The following is a 26,505-nucleotide window of genomic DNA, read 5'->3' on the forward strand; positions in this document are numbered from 1 at the left end:
CAGTTGAGAGTGAAGGAAGAGGATATTTAGAAAATGGTCTTTCATACACAGTATGGCCATTACCAATTTTTAGTGATGCCTTTTAAGTTGACCAATGCACATGCTTCATTTATGGACTTGATGAATCGAGTCTTTCATGAGTTCCTAGACTGATTCATGATTGTCTTCATCAATGACATCTTAGTCTACTCACCCTCCAAGGAGGAACACAAGGAGCATTTGCGAGTTGTTCTTGAGTTACTTAGAGTACACCGTTTGTATGCTAAGTTCGAAAAGTGTGAGTTTTGGCTTAGGGAAGTTAAGTTTCTTAGCCATGTTGTGTCTAGGAAAGGAGTGACTTTGGATTTCTCTAAGATTAACGTCATGTAAGATTTGGAGTAACCTAAGAATGCCTTTGAGATGTGGAGTTTCTTTAGCTTAGCAGGGTATTACTTATGTTTTGTAAAAGATTTCTCTAGGTTGGCTTTGTCGTTGACAGGATTGATGAGAAATGGAGTTAAGTTTGTGTGGAGTGAGGCTTGTGAGAAGTTGTTTCAAAAGTTTAAGACTAGGCTTAAAACTACTCTAGTGTTGATTATTTTGGAGAGGGGTTTGGGTTATGCGGTGTATTGTGATACGTCTCGGGATGGTTCGGGTTGTGTATTGATGCAAGAAGGGAATGTTATGGCCTATGGTTCACGACAATTGAAAATCCATGAGAAGAATTACCCGATGCACGACCTAAAATTAGCGGTGGTGATCTTTGCCTTAAAGATTTGGAGGCATTATTTGTAAGAGTCTAAAATATATTTTCTTTTAGAAAGATTTGAATTTGAGGCAAAGAAGGTAGATGGAGTTCATAGAGGATTACCACTTTGAGTTGCATTATCATCCGGGGAAGGCCAATGAAGTAGCATATACCTTGAGTAGGAAGTCCGTAAACTATATAACCAGTGTTGCCATCAAAAAATGGGAGATGGGTGTTATTGACGAGTTTGACTTGTATCTTGGTGAGCCTGTTGAGTTAATTTCCTTGTTTACTGCTATTGTACAACCTACCTTGGTTAGTCGGGTTATTGAGGCTCAACAACATGACCGTGATGTGGAGACTATCCGAGGAAAAATCTCTAACGGAAAGTAGAGAAGGGTTTATGTGTCCATTCTAATTCGAGTGTGAGGTATCTAGACCATCTATTTGTACTAGAATCTTGTAGAGAGAAGGTATTCCGAGAGTTCCACCATTCACACCTTGCGATACATTCGGGAAGCACAAAGATGAATCACGATATTTGTCGCCAGTTTTGGTGGAGGGAGAAGAAGAGAGATATGGCTCTGTTTGTTTCAAAATGTCTCACTTGTCAGTAAGTGAAGGCCGAGCACCAATGACCAGCGGGTTTGTTACAAACCTTACCTATAACCGAGTAGAAGTGAAAGCATGTCACAATGGATTTTGTTGTAGGTCTCTTGAGAACTCAATGGGGTAATGATGTCGTGTGGGTACTTGTCGACTACTTAACCAAGTCTACTCATTTCTTACCTATGCACACGAATGATTCGGTGGATTATCTTGCTGAATAGTATGTTAGAGGCATAGTGTAGTTTCAAAGGGTCCTGGTGACTGTTGTCTCGGATAGGAATCCACGTTTTATGACTCAGTTATGGTAGAGCCTACAAGGTGCTTTGGGCACTAAGCTGACTTTTAATATCGCTTATCATCCTCAGACTGACGGGCAATCTAAGCGCACTATTCAGATTCTAGAGAACATGCTTCGGACTTGCATTCTCGACTTTAACGGGTCGTGGAAGAGGAACTTACATTTGATAGAATTTTTTTTATAACAATAGCTTTCAGGCAAGTATAAGAATGACTCCTTTTGAGGCCTGGTATAGTTGACCTTGTAAATTGCTGGTATGTTGGGCTGAGGTGGGCGATGCACCTATGTTGGGTCCAGAGTTAGTCTGAGAGACGATGGAGAAGGTTGAACTCATTCGTAAGAGGTTGGTTTCAGCTTAGAGTTGTTAGAAGAACTATGCTGACTGTAAAAGGAGACTCTTATCTTTTAAGGTAGGGAATCACTTGTTTCCCAAGATTTTACCCAGACGGGGTTTGATGAGATTTGGGAAGAGTGAAAAATTATCTCCGAGGTGTATTGAGCCTTTCAAGGTTCATGACATATTTCATATCTATATGCTTCGAAAGTATGAGCCCAATCATTTGCATGTGCTAGATTGGACCGATTTAGAGGTTGACAAGGATGCCTCATATGAAGAGAGACCAGTTCAAGTCTTAGATACTCGAGAGCAAGTCTTGCGAGGCAAGACAATTCTGTTGGTTAAGGTGTTGTGGTGACACCACAGGGTCGAGGAAGCGACTTAGGAGCATGAGGTTGAGGTTCATGATAAGTATCCAGACATGTTTCTTGGTGTTTAACCTTTTTGTAGTTGATTTTATGTTTTATTGTAATTTATGAAAATTATAAATGCTCTGTAGAATTGGTGTTGATATGTGTTAAGTTGAGTTGTTGGGTTTTCCTATACTATTGGGCCTATGTTGTCTTCTTGTTGATATTATCGTATTCATTGTTGTTGACTTAATGCAATTTCAGGGATTAAATTTCTTAAGGGAAGAGGTTATAGTAGCCCGGGTAAAGACTCATTCCTTTTATGCTATTTGATTATGAGTTCTATGTATACTGGTGTTGTTATAGTCTATTCTAGTCCTATATTATCAATTAGGAGTTAAAAATGTGGTTTTGAGTTTTATTTTGAAACAGGTTGGGACTTAGTATTTCTGGACGAAATTTTGTCTATTTTTTCTTGGGTTCACTCAAGCGGTGGGTTGGTTGCTTGAGCGGTCTTTTGTTTCTCCTAGATTAGGTGTTTGCAGTCTAAACTTCTGGGAGTGGGTCTTTATTCACTCGAATAGTGTTTCCTTTGCTTGAGTAGTCTGTTCTGCAGGGATAATCTTCTGGAAGTTTGGTTTCTTCGCTCGAGTCTTATATTGGTTACTCGAGCGATGTTCTGTGTTTGAGCTCAAGCGGTGTTTTGGTCGCTTGAGTGGTCTATTTGTATAAAGCTATGGAAAAAAAGATTTTTTTATTAGTTTTCTGACTCCTCTCTCTCTCTCTAAAAGGCTCCTAGACCCAATTTCTCTTCTCTCTTTAATTCTAGCATAAACCTCTCTATGCACTCAAATCCGTGAATCTCGCCACCTTGGTGCGTTGGGATAAAAGGGGCGCGAGAAGATGATCATTTTAATCTGAAAAAGTTCACCTTGGTGCTTTGATTTCTGAATTTTGTATATATTTGTGTTGTTATAGTCTGTTCCAATCCTATATTATCAATTGGGAGTTGAAAATGTGGTTTTGAGTTTTGTTTTGAAACAGGTTGTGACTTAGTATTTCTAGGGAAATTTTGTCTATTTGTTCTTGGGTTCGCTCAATCGGTGGATTGGTCACTCAAGTGGTGTTTTGTTTCTCCTAGATTCTATGTTTGCAATATGAACTTTTGGGAGTGGGTCTTTATTCGCTCAAGTGGTGTTTCCTTCGATCGAGTGATTTGTTCTACAGGGATAATCTTTTGGGAGTTTTGTTTCTTCACTCAAGTCTTGTTTTGGTCGCTTGAGCGATGTTTTGTGTTTGGCCCTCGAGTGGTATTTTGGTCGCTCGAGTAGTTTGTTTGTATAAAGTTGCGGGGAAAAGTTTTTTTTTTTATCACTTCCTAACTCCCATCTCTTTCTAAAAGGGTCCTAGACCCAGTTTCTCTTCTCTCTCTATCTGTATCTCTCTAGTTCTTGCATAAACTTCCCTATACACTCAAATCCGTGAATCTCACCACCTTGGTGCTTTGGGATAAAAGGTAGAGCGCAATGAGTTAATCGTTTAATATGAAAAAGTTCAAGTTTCGTCTCTGTCATTTTTGGGATTGTTCTTCCCATCTCTTTTTATTTTGAGGTAAGGATTTCTTTAATGTTATTGTGTGGTATTTAACTTTGTTATATGTTCTTTGAATAGAGTAGTATTTTGAGAGTTTTGCATTTGATTTGGGTTGGATTTGGTTTGATTTGGGATTGGACTTGGGTTATAAAAGACGGGTTTTCTTTGAAATGATATTAGAATTGTTTATAGTATTGAGATTTGAAGATATTGCTTTTAAAAGATGAAATATGAAAGGATTATTTGTTTGTGATATTTGGAAATCCTTAGGTAGTCATGATTTGAACTAAGGAAAAAGGGAAAAGTTGTTGAGATGTTTGAAATGATATTTTGGTAATATCTGTTGGGTTGGAAAATGGAGTTGAACATGTATTGTTACTCCTATATTGAAATTATGAAATTGTATCGGTCTCTTGAAATCTATCTTTTGAATAGAGATATCTGGTTTGACTATCGATGAAGAATAGCATTAATTATTATAGAAATTGCATAAGAACTGGGTTAATTGAAATCTATTTACTCATGCATTGCATTCTGAACACTTGTTTCATATTTTTACATTGAAAATGTATCTTTTTCAGAAAAATGGGTGAATACCATGGTGAATTTTCTTAGGGGGTGTTGTTGTGGTTATTATTATGTTGGCTTGTGTGTTATTGGTGAAAGTTTAGAAACTCACGCGGTTAGATGTCGATTCTTCTGGTTAGTACCGGTAAAATGGCTTTGTTAGTGCTTGTATAGCCTACTGGCAAACATGCACCTAATGATTCCCAGTGTGTGTATCCACGACCTTATTTTCTGTTTTGGAAGTAATGGTATATCAGTTGAATTATAATATGGCATTGCATTGTTTGAAAGAGAAAATGTATATTGTTTTGGCAAATGAAATTCATGTGCATTCACCATTTGGCTTTGTTAAGAATCATACAATTCATTAAATTTATGTCTACTAGGTATTAGTTCACCCTATGTGAAAACCAACTTTTAGGTGTTGATAATATGCCTTCACCAAGAGATTAGCTTGGAAGGACTGTGGAGCTGAAAGCTCGTTTTATTTTTCTATTGTAAATGTCTTTTGTACAAGCCTAGAGTTTTTATTTGTATTGGGCATCAACCCACTTTTGTTGTAAGTAAGCATTGTCTTGGAAACTTGTAGCCATTAGGGTATAAACTTTTCTTTTTTTTCCTTTTTCTTCTATGTATATCTGTCACATGCTATAAATTCATAATCTAGGATTAATGAATGTATCAATGCATGTGACATCTGTTTGTAATATTTAAAGGAAAATCAAAGAATGAATATTAGTTTTGGAGATGATGTTGATATAGTATGTTTGAGGTTATAGGGTTCCCCATGTCTGTTACGTATTATGAGGTTACATTTTTTCAATATTTTTGGGGTGTTACATATCGTCATCCATAAAATTTGATTCAAAGGATTTTGTTCAATCAAATGTCACTTAAATCTATGCAAGTTGTCAATTCAGTATTAGGCTATAAGAGTCCAAGGTTGGTGGGTCATCCATAAAACTTGATTCAAAGGATTTTGTGGAATCAAATGTCACTTAAATCTATTCAAGTTGTCAATTCAGTATTATGTTGTAAGAGTCCAAGACTGGTGGGCAAAGGAAGTGTGTTATTTTCAATGGAAAAGACTATGGTACACATCTATACCATATGCACTTTATAACTAGAAAAGAAAATAACATAATTTCATATTTTATAAGTCATAACTAAAAATAAAAATAAAAAATCATAACCAAACAATATATGAGGCATAACTATGGATCTCATGAATTATAATTACAATAAGGTTATAATTGTAAGAGGAGCTAATTTGAGCTCACTAAATTAATTAGGCCCAATAGTCCAAGGTTGGTGGGCCCGAATTTATCGCAAGTCCAAGATTGGTGGGCCTGGATTTATCGCCATCAAACGAGCCGAATCGCTTTAAGCCTCGAAAGGGTTCGGATCCACGAACTTAGAGACTTACTCTGGCCCGGACTCAAAAGGGTTCGGATCCACAAACCTAGAGATCCGAAGCACTTGGCTTCGAACAAATTTAGACGCAATCTAGAAGCAACTCCATTAATGAGTCCCAGAACACTTGCGGACTCAGAGTTTTTTGGGATCTACATAACAGAACCATAGGCGTAATGGAGTCCGAACAAAGGACCCGATCCCGAGGACGGTGAGTAGAGATAAATTTACTCTTCGGTTAAACTAGCCTATACCCGGATCGAGGTGGCATGATCTAGGGGGTTCCTGAGACTTGACAATATTCGCGGTAGGATGTTCTCTTGAACTATCCTTGACCCTTCTGTGACAGGACGTCCTCTACGACTATCCCTGACCCTTTAGGATGATTGGGGATCATTGGTTAGGTGTGGCTAAGAAGAAGGGCTTGCTAAGAGGTTAATCTTCTCTTCTAGGTTTTCCACATCCTCGGAGAGGTCACCTCCTCGGACAAGGTGGTTAGAGAGAATATTCCCCATGTGCAAGGCACATGGGCTCCATCCTACATCATGAGGTACCTATAAATATCACCCACCCATAGCTTTACAAGGGATAGATTTTTGAGAGATAACTCTTGGGAAAAAACTAATTTCCCTTCTCCATTATCAACCTTGAGAGTGAAAGTGGGAGAGCCTTTCCATTATTCTCTCTTTAACTACTTTGCCTTCTTCTTCACCCAATCTCTTATCTCCCTCATCTCTTTGCTTTTGTGTTCTTAGTTGTGACTTTTGAAGAATCTAACCCTCTCATCATTTTCTAGAGAATTCGAATTTTTCTTCAAAGATCTTCGAAGAATTTCGAATTTTCCAACGACGTTCTTGAACCCTCTCATACAATAACTAAATAAGAAAATTGGGCATAATTAGAAAAGAAAATGACATAATTTAAGGATGCATATAATAAAAATGTGTATAGTCGAATTTCCCATTTTGAATTTTCATATTACCACATTACATGCTAAAATCTAATATTTGAGCATCTGGTGAATGTATGGTAATACTATAGTGATTTCAATAATTTGCACTTTTGTTATAATATATATATATATATATATTACATTTTAATTCCATAATACCATATTAAGCAATTGATCCTCCTCCTCCTCCTCTTTTCTTTTCTTTACTTTTTTTTTTTTTTTTTTGTATTTTCCCATTTTTATTTTATTTATTTATTTATTGATATTAGGAAACACTAAAAAAACAATAAATGCAATATTTACTATGGAGTGGTAAGTGTAGTTTGATTGAATAATAAATAATTATCATTGAATACTTACCATTTTTAAATACAATACTTACTACTCATAAAACATAATATTTATTATTCGATCTTATTGTATTTATCACTCAACTCTACTTACTACTTAGTATACTCATTTTTTTAATATATTGAAAATAACTTATTGTCATATATAGCATAAATTACCATCCGTTATGAGCCTATTTACGTTATAGAAGATGAGAATGACAGTATTTTTTCAAAGTTTTCACTCCGTTTGGATGAGGTGATTTGGTGAGAAATGATGAAAAAGATAATTGTTTTCTTGTGTTTAGTTTTTAAGTTAGGTGAGAAATAGTGAGAAATGATGAGAAATAGAACTCTCTTACTAAACCTATTTTATTTCTCACCAAAAGTAGTGAGATTGTGAGAAACAAGTTAATTGGTTATAAAATAGGGACAATTATAATTTAGTGGGCTTTGAAAAAATATTTACTGAGAGGGGAATTTTTTCCGTGCTAAAACTGCCAAGCTGAGATGGGTTGAGATCGGCCCACTACTTTATGGATAGATGGGCCAAACTAAAGATAGAATTGAGTCTGCTAACCGAGCTCCCTTATATCAGCTGGGGTATTCTCCTAGTGGTTCAAGCTGAATCTACTGAGCTGTGGCAGGTTGACCAGAGTTGGGCTATGCTAGAGGGGCACAGTAGAGCACTTGCATGCTACCAATCGAGTTGCTAGCTCGATCGAGCTCTGAATGGCAACACGGTGCATGACTTGCACGTGAGGCACGTGGCCTTAACGGGTTTATTGCTACCTTGGTCAAGGGTGGCTTGGGTGGATGTTTCTCATGCCCTAAGAGTTAATGGATAACAAACAATGACCTGTCCAAGTTAGTGTTGTTTCTGACAAGTGCATATGTGTAAGGGAATAACGGAACAAAATGTCCTTGCCCCAAGACAATGGGGATAATGCGCACTACATGGAGAAGTGAGATAAGTTGTCTATATAAGACCTACGAGTTCATTATGAAAGGTAAGCAATCTTGAGCCAAAGAACTCTCTCATTCTCCTATAATCTCTGAGGGTGATGACTTGATCGTCGAAGGGGTTTTTTGGCAAGACACCCGCCAGTTTGCTCATTCCTGTTGTGATTTCAGGAGAGACGACACCGTTTGGAGTGAGACGAATACGGAGGCAAGGAGTACAAAAGTGAAGAATATTTACTTCCTGTATAATTGGCCCCGTCTGTGGGAAGTCTTGACAGACGAAAACTTGTTCTTCGAAATTCTTTGGCCGACTTAAATAGTGAACAAAGATGACTTTCCAACGTTAGTCATTGACGGTTTAACACTAGAATATGTTAGGAGGCAAGATGACTTGCCATCCGTCCCAGCGATGGCGAACTTGGGCACCCCCGCAAGTGGATTGACCAGTAAGATGCAAGATAAGCGTGCAAGGAGCCCAGAACAGTCAAGTGGTCTCGAAGTGCGACGACATCAAAAAGAATCATACACTCAACACTTGAAGAACAGACTAAGGAGCCAAGACGCCATTATTCAAAAAATGGCAGCAGAAATGGAGACCATGAAGCGACAATTAAAGAGAAAGAGCATAGCTAGAGTGGAATGCCACAGTAAGCGCGCCCTGCCCCTTCATTCAGATGATTGGCGGAGCAAAGAAGCACTAGCACTCTCCATTACAAGAAGCTTCAGAAAGGATAGTTTTCTCTCGCCAATGGAGAGGTCCTATACTGAGGGTAGCAACTATCGCCCAACGCAGCCTACTATGACATCTAGGTACTCCTACTCTACTCATTCTAAAGACCTAAGAGATGTCTTGGAGCAAAGAGTCAAGGAGAGGGAGACGCAAAGGGTGTCGACGTTGCAGGGGTTAACACCAAGATCCCATGAGAGCATAGTAGTCATTATCTTACCACCATGCGCTGACACACGCACGCTTGTAGATAAGGACATGGAAAGACTATATACCACTAATTTTTCCTCAGAGATTGAGGATGCGCCTCTCCCCATGGGCGTCCACCAACCAAGTTTAACCTTCATGATGGGAGGACTAACCCTTACTTACATATGAGTCATTTTCGTCACATCATGATTGTTCATAGTCATAACGATGCCCTAATATGCATGTTATTCCCATTAAGTTTAGGCGAGCCAGGCTTAAAATGGTTTGAAGGATTACCGGATGGAAGCGTTCATAGTTGGCAGTAGCTGGTCGAAGCATTTGTCACCAGATTTGAGATAAATACAACGGCGCCAAAGGAGGTCGACCATCTTTTGGGTATAAGCATGGAACTATGAGAAACGTTGAAGGCGTACAATGCTAGGTACTGGGAGGCATTCAAAGAGATCCATGATTGCCCAACCAAACCTAGCTATCACTTAGTACAGGTGGCGTCTACCAGTCGGACATAAAGTGAGAGATTCCCTTACAATGATTCAGCCCCCAACGTTGGACTGTTTATGCAAAGGATCAACAAGCACATAAGGGTTGAAGATGACGTGGCCGTCGCTACCATGAAGACAAATCCAGTAGTAACGGACAAAAAAACCGCAAGAAATGTTCATGCTATCCGACAAGAGGAAAATCGTCTAGACAGTCGCAAGAGAGAGCGGAGTTGCGGTCCCCGCCATGACAAAAGTGGCTACAACAACTGAGCTCATAACCCTCGGGACGAAGAGGAAAGGGGCAAGCGGAGATTGAAGGCCCAAACAGGTATCACCACAGTCTTCAAAATACCAATCTACTACATCTTGAGTGAAATCCATGATGAGCAATACATCTGGTGGCCAGCCCGATTGGGTGATACTCAGCAAAGGTTCAATTCGAGATTTCGCTGCACCTTCCACAATGAGAGGGGGCATTGCACGAAAGATTGCGTGCCTCTAAAGCAACATTTAGAAGAATTAGTAGCTAAAAGGCATCTCGACAGATACATCGATGTAGACGTCAGGGAGATACCTCTAAGGCAAGCCAAGCCAAGCCTAATGGCTTGGGTGCCATAGACGCCCTACTCCAGGGAGTTATTAATGTAATTCACAGCATTGTTGAGTTGGCCCGGGTATGCGAGCTTAGGGGGATGATAAAAAAAAGTGGAACACATGAGAGATGTGTTGTTTGTTCAACCTACGGTCAAAAAGGGAAGAGCTGAGGTAAAGAACATCATGAGCTTCTCGAGCAAGGATCTTGGGAGAATCCAAACTCCCCACAATGATGCGCTTGTTGTCACTCTGCGCATCAAAGACTTCAACATCAAGAGGATCTTTATCGACCAAGGAATTTCAATCGAGATAATGTATTATGATGCCTTCAAATAGTTGAATCTGGAGGACAAAGAGTTAGCGCTCGCAACTTTTCCCTTAGTTGGCTTCAATTCGCAGTCGGAATGACCTCTAGGTAAGATCATATTGCTGGTCAAAGCAGGGCCGGTCACCAAACAGATCGAGTTCTAGGTGCTAAAGGTGCCTTCCATCTACAACTTAATCTTACGGCGAGGATGGTTACATGATATGAAAGCGGTGGCGTCAACTTACCACCAGGTGATGCACTTCTCCTCTGCTGCAAGAGCAATTGAAGAAGTCTGGGGTGACCAAGTGATGTCCAAGCAATGCTTTGTAGCTGTAAATGGCAGTCGTGTTGCCAAAGGCTTTGTCTAGATGGTGGAAGGTCGAGAAGACCAGGAAGTCCTTGAAGACGTTGGAAAGTGGGCCAATGAGAACGTTGGAAAGTGGGCCAATGAGAAAGTTGTAGAGGATTTGGTGGAAGTTCGAATCAACAATGATGACCCAAGCAAGTTCTTTTTGCTGGGTTCATCCCTGTCCAGCGAGGAGCGCAAAAAATTATGGATTTCTTGGTTGCTAACTTAGAAGTATTCTCTTGGATACCTTACAATATGTCTGGAGTAGATCCAAGCTTTATCTGCCATCACTAGAATGTCTTTCCAAACGCCCATCTTGTCATATAACGAGCTCGACAATCAACCTTTCCCCATACCAAAGTTGTCGCAAATGAGGTAGAAAGTTTGTTGGAGGTAAAAAGTTTGTTGGAAGCAGGGCGATCTAAGAAGTGCATTATCCCAAATGGATTTCTAACATGGTGGTAGTGCCAAAGATAGGTAGGAAGTGACAAGTACATGTCGACTACAAGATGGTTAACAAAGCTTGCGCCAAAGATAACTTTATGTTGCCAAGGATAGACCAACTAGTAGACCTCACGGCAGGCCACATGAGGTTCAGCTTCTTGGATGCATACCGCGTATATCACCAAATCGCCATGTATGAGCCGGATAGAGAGACCACCCCTTTTACAATCCCGAGAGGACTATACTGTTACGAGGTCATACCCTTCTCGAGAGGACTATACTATTAAGCAGATGATCACCAAAATGTTCGCCTATTTGCTTGGTCAAACAATAGAGGCCTACATCGAAGACATGGTGGTCAAAAGCAAGAATCTAATCATCTAGGCGACCTTGCTGAAGTGTTCGAGGTACTTAAGCATCATAAATTACGCTTGAACGCTTCTAAGTGCACGTTCGGCTTCTAAGTGTGCGTTCCTCGTAGATCAAGGCAATACAAGAGCTGAAGCGACCAAACTCAACAAAGGATATGCAACATCTCACTGGGATGGCAATCGCGCTAAACAGGTTCACTAGCCAGTCGTCAGATCATCGTAGGCCATTCTTTCAATATCTTTAGTCTAAATTCCTGTGGGACAAGGAATGCGATCAGGCTTTGGTGGACTTGAAGGCATACCTATTATTCCCTCCACTCGTAATGACTCCAGAGCCTAGGGAGGAGCATTTCCTTTACTTGGCTATTTCACAACACGATGTTAGCGCAGTACTCGTCCGGGCAAAAGGAATACAACACCTGCCGATCTTTTATGTGAGCAAAACTTTGCTCTCCATAGAAACAGGATACTTACCCTTGGAAAAGCTCGTCCTAGCACTAGTTATGGCCTCCAGGAAATTGGCGCACTATTTCCACGGTCACACGATCATAGTATTGATCGAGTTTCTATTGAGGCCTTATTTGAGAGAGCAAACTTCTCCGGCCGCATCTTGAAATGGACAGTCGAATTAGGACAGTTTAACATCAAGTTCCAGCCGAGAACAACCATCCAAGCCCACGTGTTGGCCGACTTTGTTGCCTAGTACTCTGCTAGCCGAACAAAATAAGGAAGGTATGGCAAAAGTTGCACGCTAGGACCTCAATTCACCAATTGAAGATTGGCAAGGACCTAGCAATGCACTGTTGGGTTTGGGAATAACAGGTCGATCTGTTGGACCCAACAACTCATCGCTAGGGGGGAAGTGGTCATGCAAATTGCGGTCAACAAGGGCATGCTTGAAGCAAAAATAGCTTTACTGCCGAGCAAAGAAAGAGAACAGTTTATCCTTCAAGAATCTCAAGATCCCTCAATATATTGGAAGTTGTTCGTCGGAGAAATGTGGAAACTTTTCGTCGATGGTGCTTTAACCAAGCACAATACCGGACTAGGCGTAGTTTTGATCTCTCCAAATGGTCTGGTCATAGAGCACTCAATCTCACTCAGCTTTGTAGCATCTAATAACGAGGCTGAGTATGAGGTGTTACTAGCCGGGCTAAAAAGTGCACTCTGGCTAAGAGCAGCTGAGTTAATGGTTTACAGCGACTCCTTACTCATTGTCAACCACGTATCTGAAAAGTATGAAGCCAAAGACGATAGATGGACCAAACTGAAGATAGACTTGAGTCTGCTAACCGAGCTTCCTTATCTTGGCCAGGGTATTCTTTTAGTGGCTTGAGCTGAGCCCATCGAGTTGTGGTGGGTTGAGCAAAGTTGGGCCATGGTAGACGGCAAGGGCAGAGCGTTTGCATACTGCCAACTGGGCTGGTAGCTTGGTCGAGCTTTGAATGGCAACACGACGCATGACTTGCAAGTAAAGGCCGTGGCCTTAGCCGGATTATTGTTACCTCGGTCAAGGTTGGCTCAAGTGGGTGTTTCTCGTGCCCTAACAATTAGTGGGGAACAAATAATGACCTGTCCAAGTTAGTGCTGCTTTTGACAAGTGCATGCGTATAATGGAATAACGGAACAAAATGTAATGACAATGGGGATAATGAGCACTACATGGAAAAGTAAAACAAGTTGTCTATATAAGACCTACGAGTTCATTCTGAAAGGTAAGCGATCTTGAGCCAAAGAACTCTCTCATTCTCCTATAACCTCTGAGGGTGTTGAGTTGACTGTTGGAGGGTTTTTCAGCAAGACCCCCGCTAGTTAGCTCATTCCTATTGTGTTTGCAGGAGTGACAACGCGGTTTGAAGTGAGACGAATACAGAGGCAAGGAGTACAGAAGTGAAAAATATTTACTCCCCGCACATTTACAGAAAAAGAAAAAATATAAATGCATCTAAAAAAACAAAATATTTAAGGATAAATTAAAAAAATTAAACACTAAAGACAAATATACCAGTTTATTTATTTATTTTTATCTTTAAGAAACTTTTTATATTTTATCACAATTATTTCATTTGTTAAATACATCTAAATTAAGTCCTTTACATCGGGATATAGTTCCATAGGATAGAGTATAATTTACTTCTATAGTTGAAAAAATATTTTCATCATTATGATTTAAATTGAAAAAAAATTAATAGACAAGGGATAAATGTTATAATTTTAGTTAGGGATAAAATTATACAGAACAACTGCTAAGAAGGATAAAGTGTAATTTCTCCTCTCTCTTTTTTTTGGTAATAATTATTACATAAAAACTAAATTATTTTGTCCCTATTGAAAAAAAATAATCATTTTAGATGAATTAAAATTCAAAAGCAGAATGCTCTTGAAAAATAAACCCATAAAACTCTTAATACAAAATATATGTTTTGCTCCACCAGTTTGTGACCTACTGTAACAAGCTATTCCTCTTGATTTTGAATGGTCCAGATTTAAAATTCTCATCTAAAGCTTGACAAAATTTTCACGTACGGTACACGAGTGCCACTTTTAGCTGCCATAGTTGGACACGAATACACATAGCCTCCGTTTGAGAAGTAAGTTGACTTTTTAACTTTTTAATTTTTTTGACTATTTTAGCCTGAACTTAAAAGCTTGATTTGAGAAGGACTTTTTGACTTTTTTAAATTTTTTTGTGAGAGAAAAATGTAATGATTATGGGTTGGATGTGATATTTTGTTTGTTATGACTAAAATAGTCTATTTTATTTTTTGTGACTAAAATAGCCAAAAAAGCCCCAACCATGGCTTCCCAAACGAAGCCATAGTAACCTTTCCCAGCTTATAAAACAACAGAACCATTTCATGACCAGCACCATCCCATTTCTTCACCAAAAAATGTCTCGGACTCCAAAAACACACCCACAAATTGACCACAGTGATTAGATATAATAATATAGAACCCAACTCTCAAACCATATCATTGTAAGTGAATTTTTGTCTAAAAGTGAGCGTCCCTAACATTACTCCTACCCTCTTTGGTTTATAAATTTTGCTATTATATATGGTACACACCAAATCAAAACCTTAACACAAAGGCAAAGCCATATCTCTAGTTACTCAGACTCGCTTCTCTACATCCACCACAACCACCATCATCACAGATAGGCACAACAAACCAAGACAGCTGAAATCAAGTGACCAGGTATCTAACCCAAGTAGTCAGTTTGGGTAGCAGAACAATGGTGAACTCAACCCATGAACAACCCTAGACAGCATATATAAATCAATGAAGCATGTATTTTGCTTCCCAAAGTGAACAGAGTGACTGCACACTTGCACAAAACACATGGTAGCGAACCTACAACTATGGTTAAAAAGGAAAAATCAAGCAATACCAACTAAACCATGCCAGATCAAGAAAAAGCTCCAAAATACCAAAATTCAGCTGCCAACCTGCTTTTATGTAACATGTAACAGAAAAAGGAAAAGAAAAAAAAGTTAAGGCAAAGAAAGATAAATTAACAGCAAAGCAAAAAGGGTGTTTGGTTGAAGTGGTGTAGGAATCCAACCTCCACTACCAGAGGCATTTCGAGTTGCCATGGTGTTGTTGGGTCTCATGGAATATAGACACCAAATTTCTGAATGTGGGCAAAACCAAGTACATTGTCCAGCAGTTAAAAACATATCTACAAACAGGAAATGATCTGCAGCCGCCCAAAAAAATAAAAAAAAGAACCCTAAGGGCAAAGACCACACAGACCCCATGACGGATACCTTTACAGCACATCTGACACACTGAAAGAGGTTGGGGGGTCGGAGACTATGAACACATGTAATAACTCGCTTACCACCCATCACCCTCTTAGAGGACACCAGTTGGACAGTTTCCAGGAGTTTGCCATTGCCCACCTGGGATAAAATAAAAACAAAGTTAAATGGTGCAAAATATAATTTCAGGGAAAAAAAAAAAAGAAAAAGCCACTTGACTTCAGCAGTTTATATAACCCATATAAAAGCACTCAAAACAATTATGGAACAATACAAAGGGAGAAGTGCATAATTTAAAAAATTATGTCGATGTCAGATGAGCACTAAAGGGAACAAAAGACCAGCTGAATTAAAACAATAAATGCTTCAAATCAAATGGAAGGTTTCCAGAAACACTTCAATATTTACCATTAAGAGATGGAGCAAGTAAATGTGATGGGGGTCAAAAAGTTTTGTCAATTTCCCATGAAGAGACAAAACGAAGAAATGTGCTAGAAAAATCTCATCATTTATAAACATTCACACCCAAGTGTGGAGCAAGCTAAGAGAGAGAGAAACCAAAACAGAATATTCTTCATAGTATTGACGTAAGCATTATACAACACTGCTACTCATTTTTGAAATTAAAAAAATTGAACAGCAGCAGAAAGCACATTTGGCAGTTATTCTCAGCATAACAAAGACATTATAGCAAATCAAATAGCAGATCTGACCACAGAATCCAGATATCAATTTTCTGAAATCCTTAATGCTTACCTTCTAGTCCAATCACAAAAATTATCGTAAATGAACAGCCTGCAATCAAAGTCATCTGGACTTTTGAGCATAATCAATCAGACAATAGATGCAAAGTAAAACTCACCAGGCATCGAAGCCTTGAACAGGTCGCTAGGCTGGGTAAACTGCATGCTTACTGCCATGAGGATTGCTTGTACCTAAAGCTCTCAGTATCCCACCCTCCCTCCGGCTCCTTCCTCTTCGGAATACCACCTGCCAACTGCTGGTACATCCTCGCTTGCTCCTCTGCTAGCACCTGTGAACTAGAAACAGAAAGTTGCCTTGATGCAAGATGTAATGTTTCTTCCCTGCCTTCTACGTCTAGACTTACAGGGCCAGCATTGAGGTCGAGACCCTGCCTACCCAATTTTCTGCTGTTATCAACACCAACATTATTGCTACTATCTGGAAGGCTAACAACATATGGCCTTGGATACTGGGATGCAACTGTAGCAGCAGGGCCTAATAACTGCGAATTGCCAGCTGGAAAGCAAAACCTACCACCAGAAGAGGAATCCACATAAGTTGTAGATCCACCAGAGAAAGTGGCTGAGGACAGAGGGAAACTAGTCCCAAACCGGAAGACAGGATACTGGAAGGGAGTAGATGGGAAGGGCACTGCAGGAGAAGATGACAGCACTGAACCCCGGTAAACATCTGGAGTAAATGGTGTTCCACCAGTACGGGGTCCCAACATTCTTTGTGGCCCGCCAGTGGCAACAATTGGGAAGGGCAGCTCCCCTCTGTCAGACAAGATCGATGGAAATGTAACACCAGAGCAAGTGTTCCCAGTTGGAAACCACGAAGAGAGTGTTCCCATTTCTGCATTATTCATTCTGATGCCAGCAACAGGAGGCTGGGCTTGCATGCTGCTTCTGGCATGCTGGTTAATAGGGGATGGTTCAGCATTTGCTTCATCAAAGACAGGCCCATTGTTTAGATCGAAGTCCCTCCTTATCTCACAATTAGGAAATCCACCTGATGATGACGATGACTTAACTGGCAGAAGGGGGGCCTCCAGTCTACGATTGCAGCTCGTTGAGTACTGCCCCATATCATTAGCCTCATCAACTAGATTCAAATCCAGATCAAGACCTCCAAAACTACGAACAGGTGCAGAACCCATTCGACGGTTACTTATATGGTCAGATGTAGAAGCTGTCTCCTGAGCAGAGCTTCGAGAGGCCATGTCATCGAGTATTCTTTCATCTGGCACATTCAAATCAATATCTAACAGAGGTCGACCATGTTTGACCGCAGTAGCATCAGGAAGAGGGATACTAGTAGTACCCAGTGGCATCTCCAGAAACTTCCTGGGTTCAGCAGGCCGAAATGCACTTGTAGCAGCAGATCCCTTCCATCCAAGCTCCCCTTTACTTCTCAACAGATCCTCCGAAGGAACAAACGGCCCTTTTGCAGCAGCAGCCACTGTAATGGAAGCAGGAAGGCTGCTGGATACTGAAGAGACAAAAAATGGCAACGGGCTAATTAAATGAGAAGTTGAATATCCAGGACCAGCCAAGTTGATGGGTTCCCCATATTTTCCTTCATCTGCAACAAATCCTTCGTTTAAATCAAACTTTAACTTTGTAGGCGTGGCTGATGCCCCAGTAGCAGGGATAGAAGAAGCATCAGCTGCAGTGGATGCACTGTCCTCTGTGTCTTCAGCCTCAACACCAGTCATCTTGGATCCCTGTGACTCCTTTTGAGGAACCACTCCACCAGAACACTGCTTGAGAACATCTTTACTTTCAACATTTGTATCCATGCCCTTACTCTTCAGGTTACTAACAACTGATCCCAGAGTAGCTAAAACTTGATTTTCATTAGTTGGACCACAGTTGGTACCATGATGAATATTTTGTTTTCCAGCATGACTACCATGACTTCTGGTGTCCATTTCATCAGCTTTTCCACTCTTTAGTTCATCGACATTTTCTGAAGGGAGATATTTACTAGAACCAGAAGTATGTAGCAGTTCTGCATCACCTCTTTCTAAATGCTCAGACTTCACCTTCGCTGGAGGTGGTTTCTGCTCTGGATGATCACCACCATTAAATCCTTCATTCATATTATTTTTGTTCTCACCACCGATTTCTAATGATGCATGTGATGATGAACCTCCAACAGCTTCTTTCTCAACTTTCACACTTGAAAGGGTTTCATTGACCTTATCATCCATCAACAAAGAACAGCTTCTGTTCAGCTTAGCATCCTGAATGCTTGCACTGATGATGGTTGACACCTTTTCATCAAGTTGTTTACTTGCTTCACCATCTACCTTCACTGCTGCACTGGCTGGAGAGAGAGCCACAGAAGCAGCACCTCTCATTTCATCTGATCTTTCATTTTTCTCCGGGCAAGGTTCTGCAGCTGGCTCCAAATCCAAATTGGAAGAATTATATTCATTGCCCTCTCCAGAGATGTCGCTAGAGGCCTGTTTGGATGGATGATGTAACCCATCCCTGGACAATGATGCAGCACCAGCAATAAGACCGGGCTTCTCTATGTCACCAACAGCACCATCTGCAGACAGACTTTGCTCTTGAGTATGGCTATTTCCATGTGATGATTTTGATTTGGCATCATCTCCCAAGCAAGATTGCTCAACCATAGGGGAGTTTTTCCCTGGAGAATCAGTTGGTGACATCAAATCAGACTTGGACATTTCTTCAGCTGCAACACTAGCGAGCAGATTCATTCCGACATCATCTCCACCTGACATAGATGCATTTGCTTCAGAGTATTTGACACAACTTTCAATTAAAGCATTTATAGAGCTGAAATTAGACTCATGCAATTTCCCTGACTTCAACTCATTCCCTGATGATGAGGAAGCAGGTCTTGAGACTTCAGCTGATTTGGCAGCGTCATCACCAGTTCTGCATTGCTCTTCTTCAGGAATAGCAGCAGGTGACCCATCACCTTCATCAGACCCAGTCAACATTTCTTTAAAGTCGTTACTTTGCCATGATTCTGTATTCACATCAGAGGTATTAGCTCGATTAGGATCACTCTTTTCCTTTGAATTGAGACCAGATTGATCATGCTTCTCTGAAACAGGGGAAGAAGCTCTACTGTTCATGTTGGACGGGTCATCAACAGATCCTCCACTGGCAGTTTGTGCAGGACTACGGCCTCTGTTTGGTATCTTAACGATCAGCTTGTGAGTATTCCCCTCAACAACAGGTACATCAAGTACCTTTTCACATGTTAACCCAGCCTCGCCACATTTTTCAGAAGCTGAATTTCTGTGCAGTGATGAGTTTCTGTTTGACCCAGTTTCCCTTTGACCTCCAGACACAGCAGGCCCAGGGAATCCATTGATTGACCTCCGATGTCGAGAAGAACCACCAGATATCTTATTCACACTCATTGACCCTGCAGTAGAACTCCTCGCATCTTCTTTTCCTGAGAAAACCGTAGTTTTGGCATGGCCACTTGAACAAGATTGACCGTTGTTGAGAGACTGACTTGAACTGCTGCTCCTCTCCTCCCTTGCAGTGGTTGAAGGAAGATCGGAGGAGCTTCCAACTGTTGTTCTGGGATTAGCATCTTTACCCGAAGGAGGTGACACTGCTGATTTCATTGTCCCAGGAGACGAGGAAGTTGATTTGGAAGTGATCTCACCATGTACAGGCTTAACTGAAGCAGCTTTAGATGCAGAAATCTGTGTAACAGAGCTCTTCATAGCAACCTCAGAGGACCCACCAGGATGTCGGTTCCCACCATGAGAAACTTCATGAAGACGTGTTCTGGAAGGCCATGAAACAGCTTGAGTTGAACCTGACTTCGCATCAATAACATTCATTTCAGCCTCAACGCGTTTCTTCCATGTGTCAACTAAACTTCTTGCTTTTCTCTGAATTTCAACATTTTTATGTGAACGTAAATGATTCACTGATTTGCCAATGTTACACATCTGTAGGGCATGAAGATTTACAGGCAGCTTATCAAGAGCACGAAGCAAAACCAAGAGAAATTCCTCTACAGATTTATCACCATCCTTGGGACTACCATCACCGATCTTCCCTTTATGGATATCTTGAAGCCATCCATCTAACACAGGCAAACCCTTGAGCTGCACAAACCGATTAAGGCAATCAAACTTTTCAGTAGCTGCTATTACACCTGCAAGCATTGACCGGCTAACCAATTCCGTCTTCCTCTCAGATCTATCAGGCTGGATAAGTTGAACTAGTTTCTCCACCCCTTCTGGATCTATAAGCCCACCCTTTTCTGTTATCTTAGAAATCTCATATTTCAAAGTGCTTTCAGATTTAAACTGATAAGAGTCACCATCATCCGTCTTTGAGGAACGATCTCGTTTGAGAGGCTCAGATCCATCTGTCCGCTCCCTTTTCTTCCCCTTGGCATGAGAAGGGAAGGAAGTGGCACTCTGTACATTATCAGAACCAGGTTTTAACTGTGATGTAGGGCCATTTATTGGTTTGGGAGAACGGCCACCAGGCTGCACTGTTGCATGCATCTCTATTTGTGTTTTATGTAACAGCTTGTCTACTTCTTCCTGTCGCTCCTATAGAAAATAGAAAGAAATTACCCATCAGAAAGATTAAATATAAATATATTAGTTAATAACTAAGTATTCACTTTTTACTAGAAAATCAGAAAGATCAAATATAAATAATAACACAGTTAAAAAAAGATAGAAAACTGAATACAGAAAACACAGACTGAAGTACAAGGTTAAACTAAAACTCACATCAATATAATCTTGATCAGTTAACCACCACAAACACTTGTTTGCAAGGTCAAAAACTCGACGGCAGACAAATGAGGATATCCCTGACGGAAGTTCAACACCTTTAGGAAGGAATGCAACTTTACATGGATGGAGTAATGATGCAGCAGGAATCTCATCCTTATGAAAAGAATAGAAGACTTCGTTTGGCGCGGCATCCAGCAGGATGCCCTTGCAAAGCTTTACTTCAACAGGCCGGTACAGCCAATTCACACCCAACTGTAGATTGTTTTCTTCGTTTAATGACAGCCAGCGGATTATTCCAATAAAAGCAGGGGAGTCCTGGGGCGGTTTGAAAAGAGCACAATCACCTACACTAATCTTGTGACCATCCTACAAAAAAATATTTGACTCAATTAACTATGAAAGAGTAAAACACATGCAAACAATGGAAACTGAAAGTTAGCATATGAATACACAATTGTCATTGGTAAAATTAAGCGCAATATAAACTTCAGATGCAAATAAAATAAAAAAAGGGCAAACAAAAGATTAATATGAAAATGCATTCCAGTACCATAATCCATCATCATCTTGCAGACAAATATTACACCCAATGATGCTGACTCTTTGAATTCACACCATCTTTGCTGATTTCTACAAATTATAGTAGTGATTGGAAATGAATTGACAAGCCTTTTTAGTTTTGCCAATTAAGCTTACAAGTGATTGCTTAAAATCTAAACCACATAGCACAATGAGTTTAGTTTGATCTGAAGTCATGCCTCAGCAACCCCACTATCGTAAACAAATTTGGTAGTACCTAAGAAACGCGGACACTTTTAAGAAGGTAGTGTGTCATGTCCGACACCATGTATGACACTAACACTGACAACACAACATTCATCGGACACTTCTCAATCCTTGTAAGACATACCTCAAAATATGTCCCATTATTTTTAAAATTTTCTAGATTCAGACAAGCTTTAGGCACTTGGAGAACAAGCGCATAGACACACATGAGATACAATACAAGTTCGATATGAGATCACTGACTCCAGACAAAATACCATTGTAAAAGCAATTGTTGAAAGTGCAACCAAAATGTAACCAAATCCTTACTATAATAAAGAACTAGAAGGTGGTAACTTTTTCTACCAAATAAAATTTGCTTCGTGTAAAAGTTTTTCTGTACAAGTTATTTTAATTGATTGCACTCCACGGAAAACACAACTCGAAGCACCAACTCTTGCTCTCAATATGTCGATCTACAAATTTTGCGTCAAAACCATTGGTAGTTTTGGAAATTTTTGAGTAGCATAGACCAGGTTGATCAAATTATTAGACATCAGTCAACAAAGTGGATGATTCTCTTGGAAACTGACTATGGTGTCCTAAATGAACACACTTCATACACATCATAATAAGTATGCCCAATTTATTACACCATTAAGAGTCTAGAAGGGGTAAATTAACTACATGCCTAATATACCCTTGAAAGAACATTTTGCGATTTCTAATAAAATGAAGCATAATAAACCCATAAAAAAGAGACTAGAAGAACATAAAGAAATCAACAGACCTTATTTCCCTTATTCCACTATCTGTCTAACACAATTCTTCAATATACATCAAATGACACAAATGTAAAACTAATAAATCTAGGACTTCTATCATACAAAAACTACCATCTCCCTAGCTCCCATGATTCCTCTACCATTCCCCCCTTTCAAAGATCAAATCCCTCTTTCTTTTTTTGGTCGCCATTCCATCTTTGCGCTTTTCAATGCATATGGACTGAAATTTGGCATGCTATCTTGCCTTTCACTCATCATAGTACATTGGTTGTATCATCCAATTATAGTAATTTCTACTTGTAATTCGGTTACACATGTAGACACACGTAGTGTTATTAAAGGCGATAGGCGCACCAAGGGACCAAGGTCTCCTAGGGCCTAGGCTCAAGGCGCAAGCCAAAGCGCAGGCTTCACGAAAGTGAGGCACACCTTGTACCAAAAAAAATATAATTTAATATAAATAAATAATTTATGGTTCAACATAAACAAAATGAAATGTTAAACATTTAGTATTTTTTGGAGATTAGGAATTAGGGCTAATTTTTCTTCTATCATTGATTTGGGGTTGAATGTCCAATGTATTGACATTTGTAATAAGAGTAGGGATTTTCTATAGCCGCACCATATTAAATCAATGGTCAGATTTTAAACAAACCAATTAAAGCAACAATAAAAAAAAAGCCCTCAAGACGGAAGCCTTGGGCCAGCCAGACACCTTATCACAGTTGCTTGGCCTGAAACACTACAAGGCGCAAACCTTGGGCCTGGACGGAACTTGGGCCTAGGCGGACGCCTAGGTGTGCCTTATCGAAGTCGTCTAGCTTGGAACACTATAAGGCGCAAACCTTGGGCCTGGATGGGACTTGAGCTAAGTGCACGCCTAGGCGCTCCTTTAATAACACTAGACACACGTCTACATGTAAATATATACACGCATATATCTATCTATCTATACTATTATATATGTGAAGGCTCCTGATGGTGTTGACATCTCATATTTTTGGTTTTCCCAAAATACCCCTATTGTTGTTTATATAAAAATTATATTAAGGGGATAAGACTTGAAACCAGATCATGGATTAGATAAAGAATGCACTTACCACTTGAGCAACACATACTATGTGTACATTTTTCTCTTTGTCATTATTGTTATAAACTTATAATATTACCTTTTTTAGATTGCATACTATGCATACATGTATATGATGGCCCCAACAATGAACACAATATGCAATGAACACAGTAAAGGCAATTTTGAAGTAAAATTTTTGGTGTATAGATAAAAGCCATATTGATGATTTCAAAAAAGAACAACTCATCAAGGCAGCAACAATTATAGAGGTATTAAGTTGATGAGTCATACAATGAAAATGTGAGAGAGAGTGATTGAGCATAGAAGTTACAAATAGAGTTAGATAATCAATTTGAATTTATGCCCGATAGATCTATAGTTGTCAAATCGGGATTTGAAATGGCCTTGCACTGAATCGTAAATGGAATTGAATCATGAATCGTAAAAATTCAGTCACTTTCTTTAAATTACTTAGAAAAATATATATACACATTTAGATGTTACATATATCTTATAAATATGAAATATTTATATTAAAATCAATGAAAATATTGTTTTGAATTATGATCACGTGGTCTAATAGGTAAGAAGTTAACGCGGGTTCCCATGTACGAACACTATTGTACCTTGTTCCTCTTTAAATATTTCTCATTAATCATTCTTAATATATAAAAAAAAGTAAACAAAAGGCAAACTCTCAATTTCTAAGAAACAATAATTTAATAACGAAGTTGATATTTGAACAATAAACATACATAACATTCCAAATAACAATGACCCAAACATAAGAAAGAATTAATTTAAATGCTTTATTTTAAAACCAACCTAAAAAACCACTTTTAAATGTATGTATGCTTATTTTCAAAAAACATAATTAAAAAATTATTTTTTTTAAAAACAAACTTATAGAACTATTAGGTTTAACTAACCTCTCCCATTTAATATTGAATATCTGATTATTGAACTATTTCAATAAAATAGCAATAGATAAACAAGGTCTAACGCATTGACTGGGACACAAGGATTAGTTTGGTTTGTCTTTTATATAAATTATTTACCAATTCTTCAGTTTAATGACAAAGGTATCATTTTCATAGCATTAACTATCATTTATCAAGACATAAGCAAGGTATAATGCATTGATGAAGTGAATACACTGTGACCCAGAAACACAGATGCAGCAAGGGATATATCACAACTTTTTTCCCTCTTTCTTCTTTCTTTTTAATTACTATTACCATATAGTATCTGCAAATAACCAAAAATTTATTTGAATTCTGAATATAATGCTGACGCATAATTCGGAAACAAAATACTGTAGTGTGCATATTACAAAAACGTGTGCCCCTGTATCAAGTATATAAAGCACTCAGACCAATAAAATAGTAGAAAATTAAAAATTATACATCACCCATGAAAAATTCAATAGACTAAAATAACCTGCTAAATTTATTTGCTTTGACATGTTTACTGCTTAGTTCCAAGTTCAAACTTTAAAAAAATAAATAAATAAAATCTATAATCAATCAATCCAAGGAATCATAACTTACACATATACCTTCATTTGGATTACATCCACATACACAACCTAAAACCCTCAACATAAAAACAAAAGGAGGGTCAAAATTCAACCACTAGGCGGATGGCAAAATTACCCGACCCAATTGTATTTGTCCTGACCCGATTTTAATAAATAAAAAAAAGGCGTCGGGAGAGCATTGTAGGGTAAAGCATAAGAGTCCGTATGTTAAAACTGTCACGTTTAACGTAAAGTATAAAATTGTATCATTAAAATAGTTGAGTTTAAAATCTAAGACTAGGGATTAAATGAACAAAAAAGAACTACATAATTGTAAACCAATGAAAGCAATTTTATCAAATCCCCCAAAAAATTACTTAAAGATATACATACATATTAAAGCAGAAAATCAACAATGCAGTAGAGCCAATAAACATGTATGAATCAATAAGAAGTGAAATTGAAACAATTGAAAGACCCACCAAGGCAATACCTTGCAGAAGGAATCGAGCGTAGATGCTGAAGAATCACCGGCTACAGTCCTCGTCACTGTGGTGCCGCGCGAGGGGACCGACCACATGTGCCGACTCCGTTTCCGAATTTCACCTCCCCGCCCATGCATAATACCCTAGCATCTTCCCCAATTTTCGCCTCGACAACCATCAATCCCAAACCCTAAATTCCCCTCTTCCAAACAACAACAATAAAAACCCGACAATTCACCAAAACCCAGATCGCCTCCAAACCCACCTTTGCCTCATCAAAATCGCAAAAACCCTAATCCCAAAACTCCCAATCCTAGCCGCATCGATCTAATTCGAGCCCGGAACCACCATTTCAGATCCGCTAAAGACCGAACAAAGAAGAGAGAGAGTGAGAGAGAACGAGCCGCCTATCGGGCACGATCTAGAGAGAGAAACAGAGAGATGTAGAGCGATAGAGAGAGAGAAATGACATGTCGTGAGAGAGAGGGTTCGCCAGACGGCAAAGGGAAAGGTGTACTTGGTACTTGGGAAGAGCAGAGGCGGGCAGGCGGGCAGATTGGGCAGGGGTTTGATAGAGTTACCCGTGGGGGAAGTTAGATAGATTGAGATGTGAGAATGTGACTGGACTAGAATAGGGCAGAGAGAGAGGACTGTGTTGACTGAGCGCTCTGTGGTTTTGACTTTTGATTTTTGTAATGTTTTGTTGTTTTCTGGATCAGTTGCATTGGTTTCATCACACACCGTATGGGGTCCCCTTTTTGAGGCCCGTGTGTGTGTGAGTGGGTGTCCCAGGGAGAGGTGAGGGGTGAAAATGTAATTTCGTAGTATTAGATTTTGTGTGTTGGGGGAAGTGAAGGGAGTTAAGGTTGTCTTCAGGTGCTCCAACACTCACCATGAACTAGGTGGGGTATGTGTGTGGGTGTTTCCATTTATGTAAAATCTACCTTGACTTGGCCCTGGCAAATTAAAACATCAGGGAATGAGTCT

The 26,505-nt window shown here is 39.5% G+C and overlaps 1 protein-coding gene across 2 annotated transcripts; it reads right to left on the reverse strand.

Annotated features, from left to right (window-relative positions):
• Positions 1–15,242: 15,242 nt before the first annotated feature.
• Positions 15,243–26,244, reverse strand: LOC114317465 (uncharacterized). Of its 2 annotated transcripts, none has more exons than XM_028264203.2 (4): positions 25,527–26,244; positions 20,887–21,258; positions 16,249–20,700; positions 15,243–15,527 (listed from the first exon to the last, which is right to left on the reverse strand). In XM_028264203.2, exons 1-3 carry the CDS (start codon positions 25,653–25,655, stop codon positions 16,297–16,299), a joined length of 4,905 nt encoding a protein of 1,634 aa, XP_028120004.2. In that variant the 5' UTR covers positions 25,656–26,244; the 3' UTR covers positions 15,243–15,527; positions 16,249–16,296. The 2 variants fall into 2 exon arrangements, with proteins under 2 accessions (XP_028120004.2, XP_082764992.1); XM_082908866.1 differs by having other exon boundaries at positions 25,516–26,087.
• Positions 26,245–26,505: the final 261 nt, after the last annotated feature.

Source organism: Camellia sinensis, chromosome 15, assembly GCF_055761805.1.
Source record: "Camellia sinensis isolate YWXY chromosome 15, ASM5576180v1, whole genome shotgun sequence".
NCBI classification, from domain to species: Eukaryota; Viridiplantae; Streptophyta; class Magnoliopsida; order Ericales; family Theaceae; genus Camellia; species Camellia sinensis.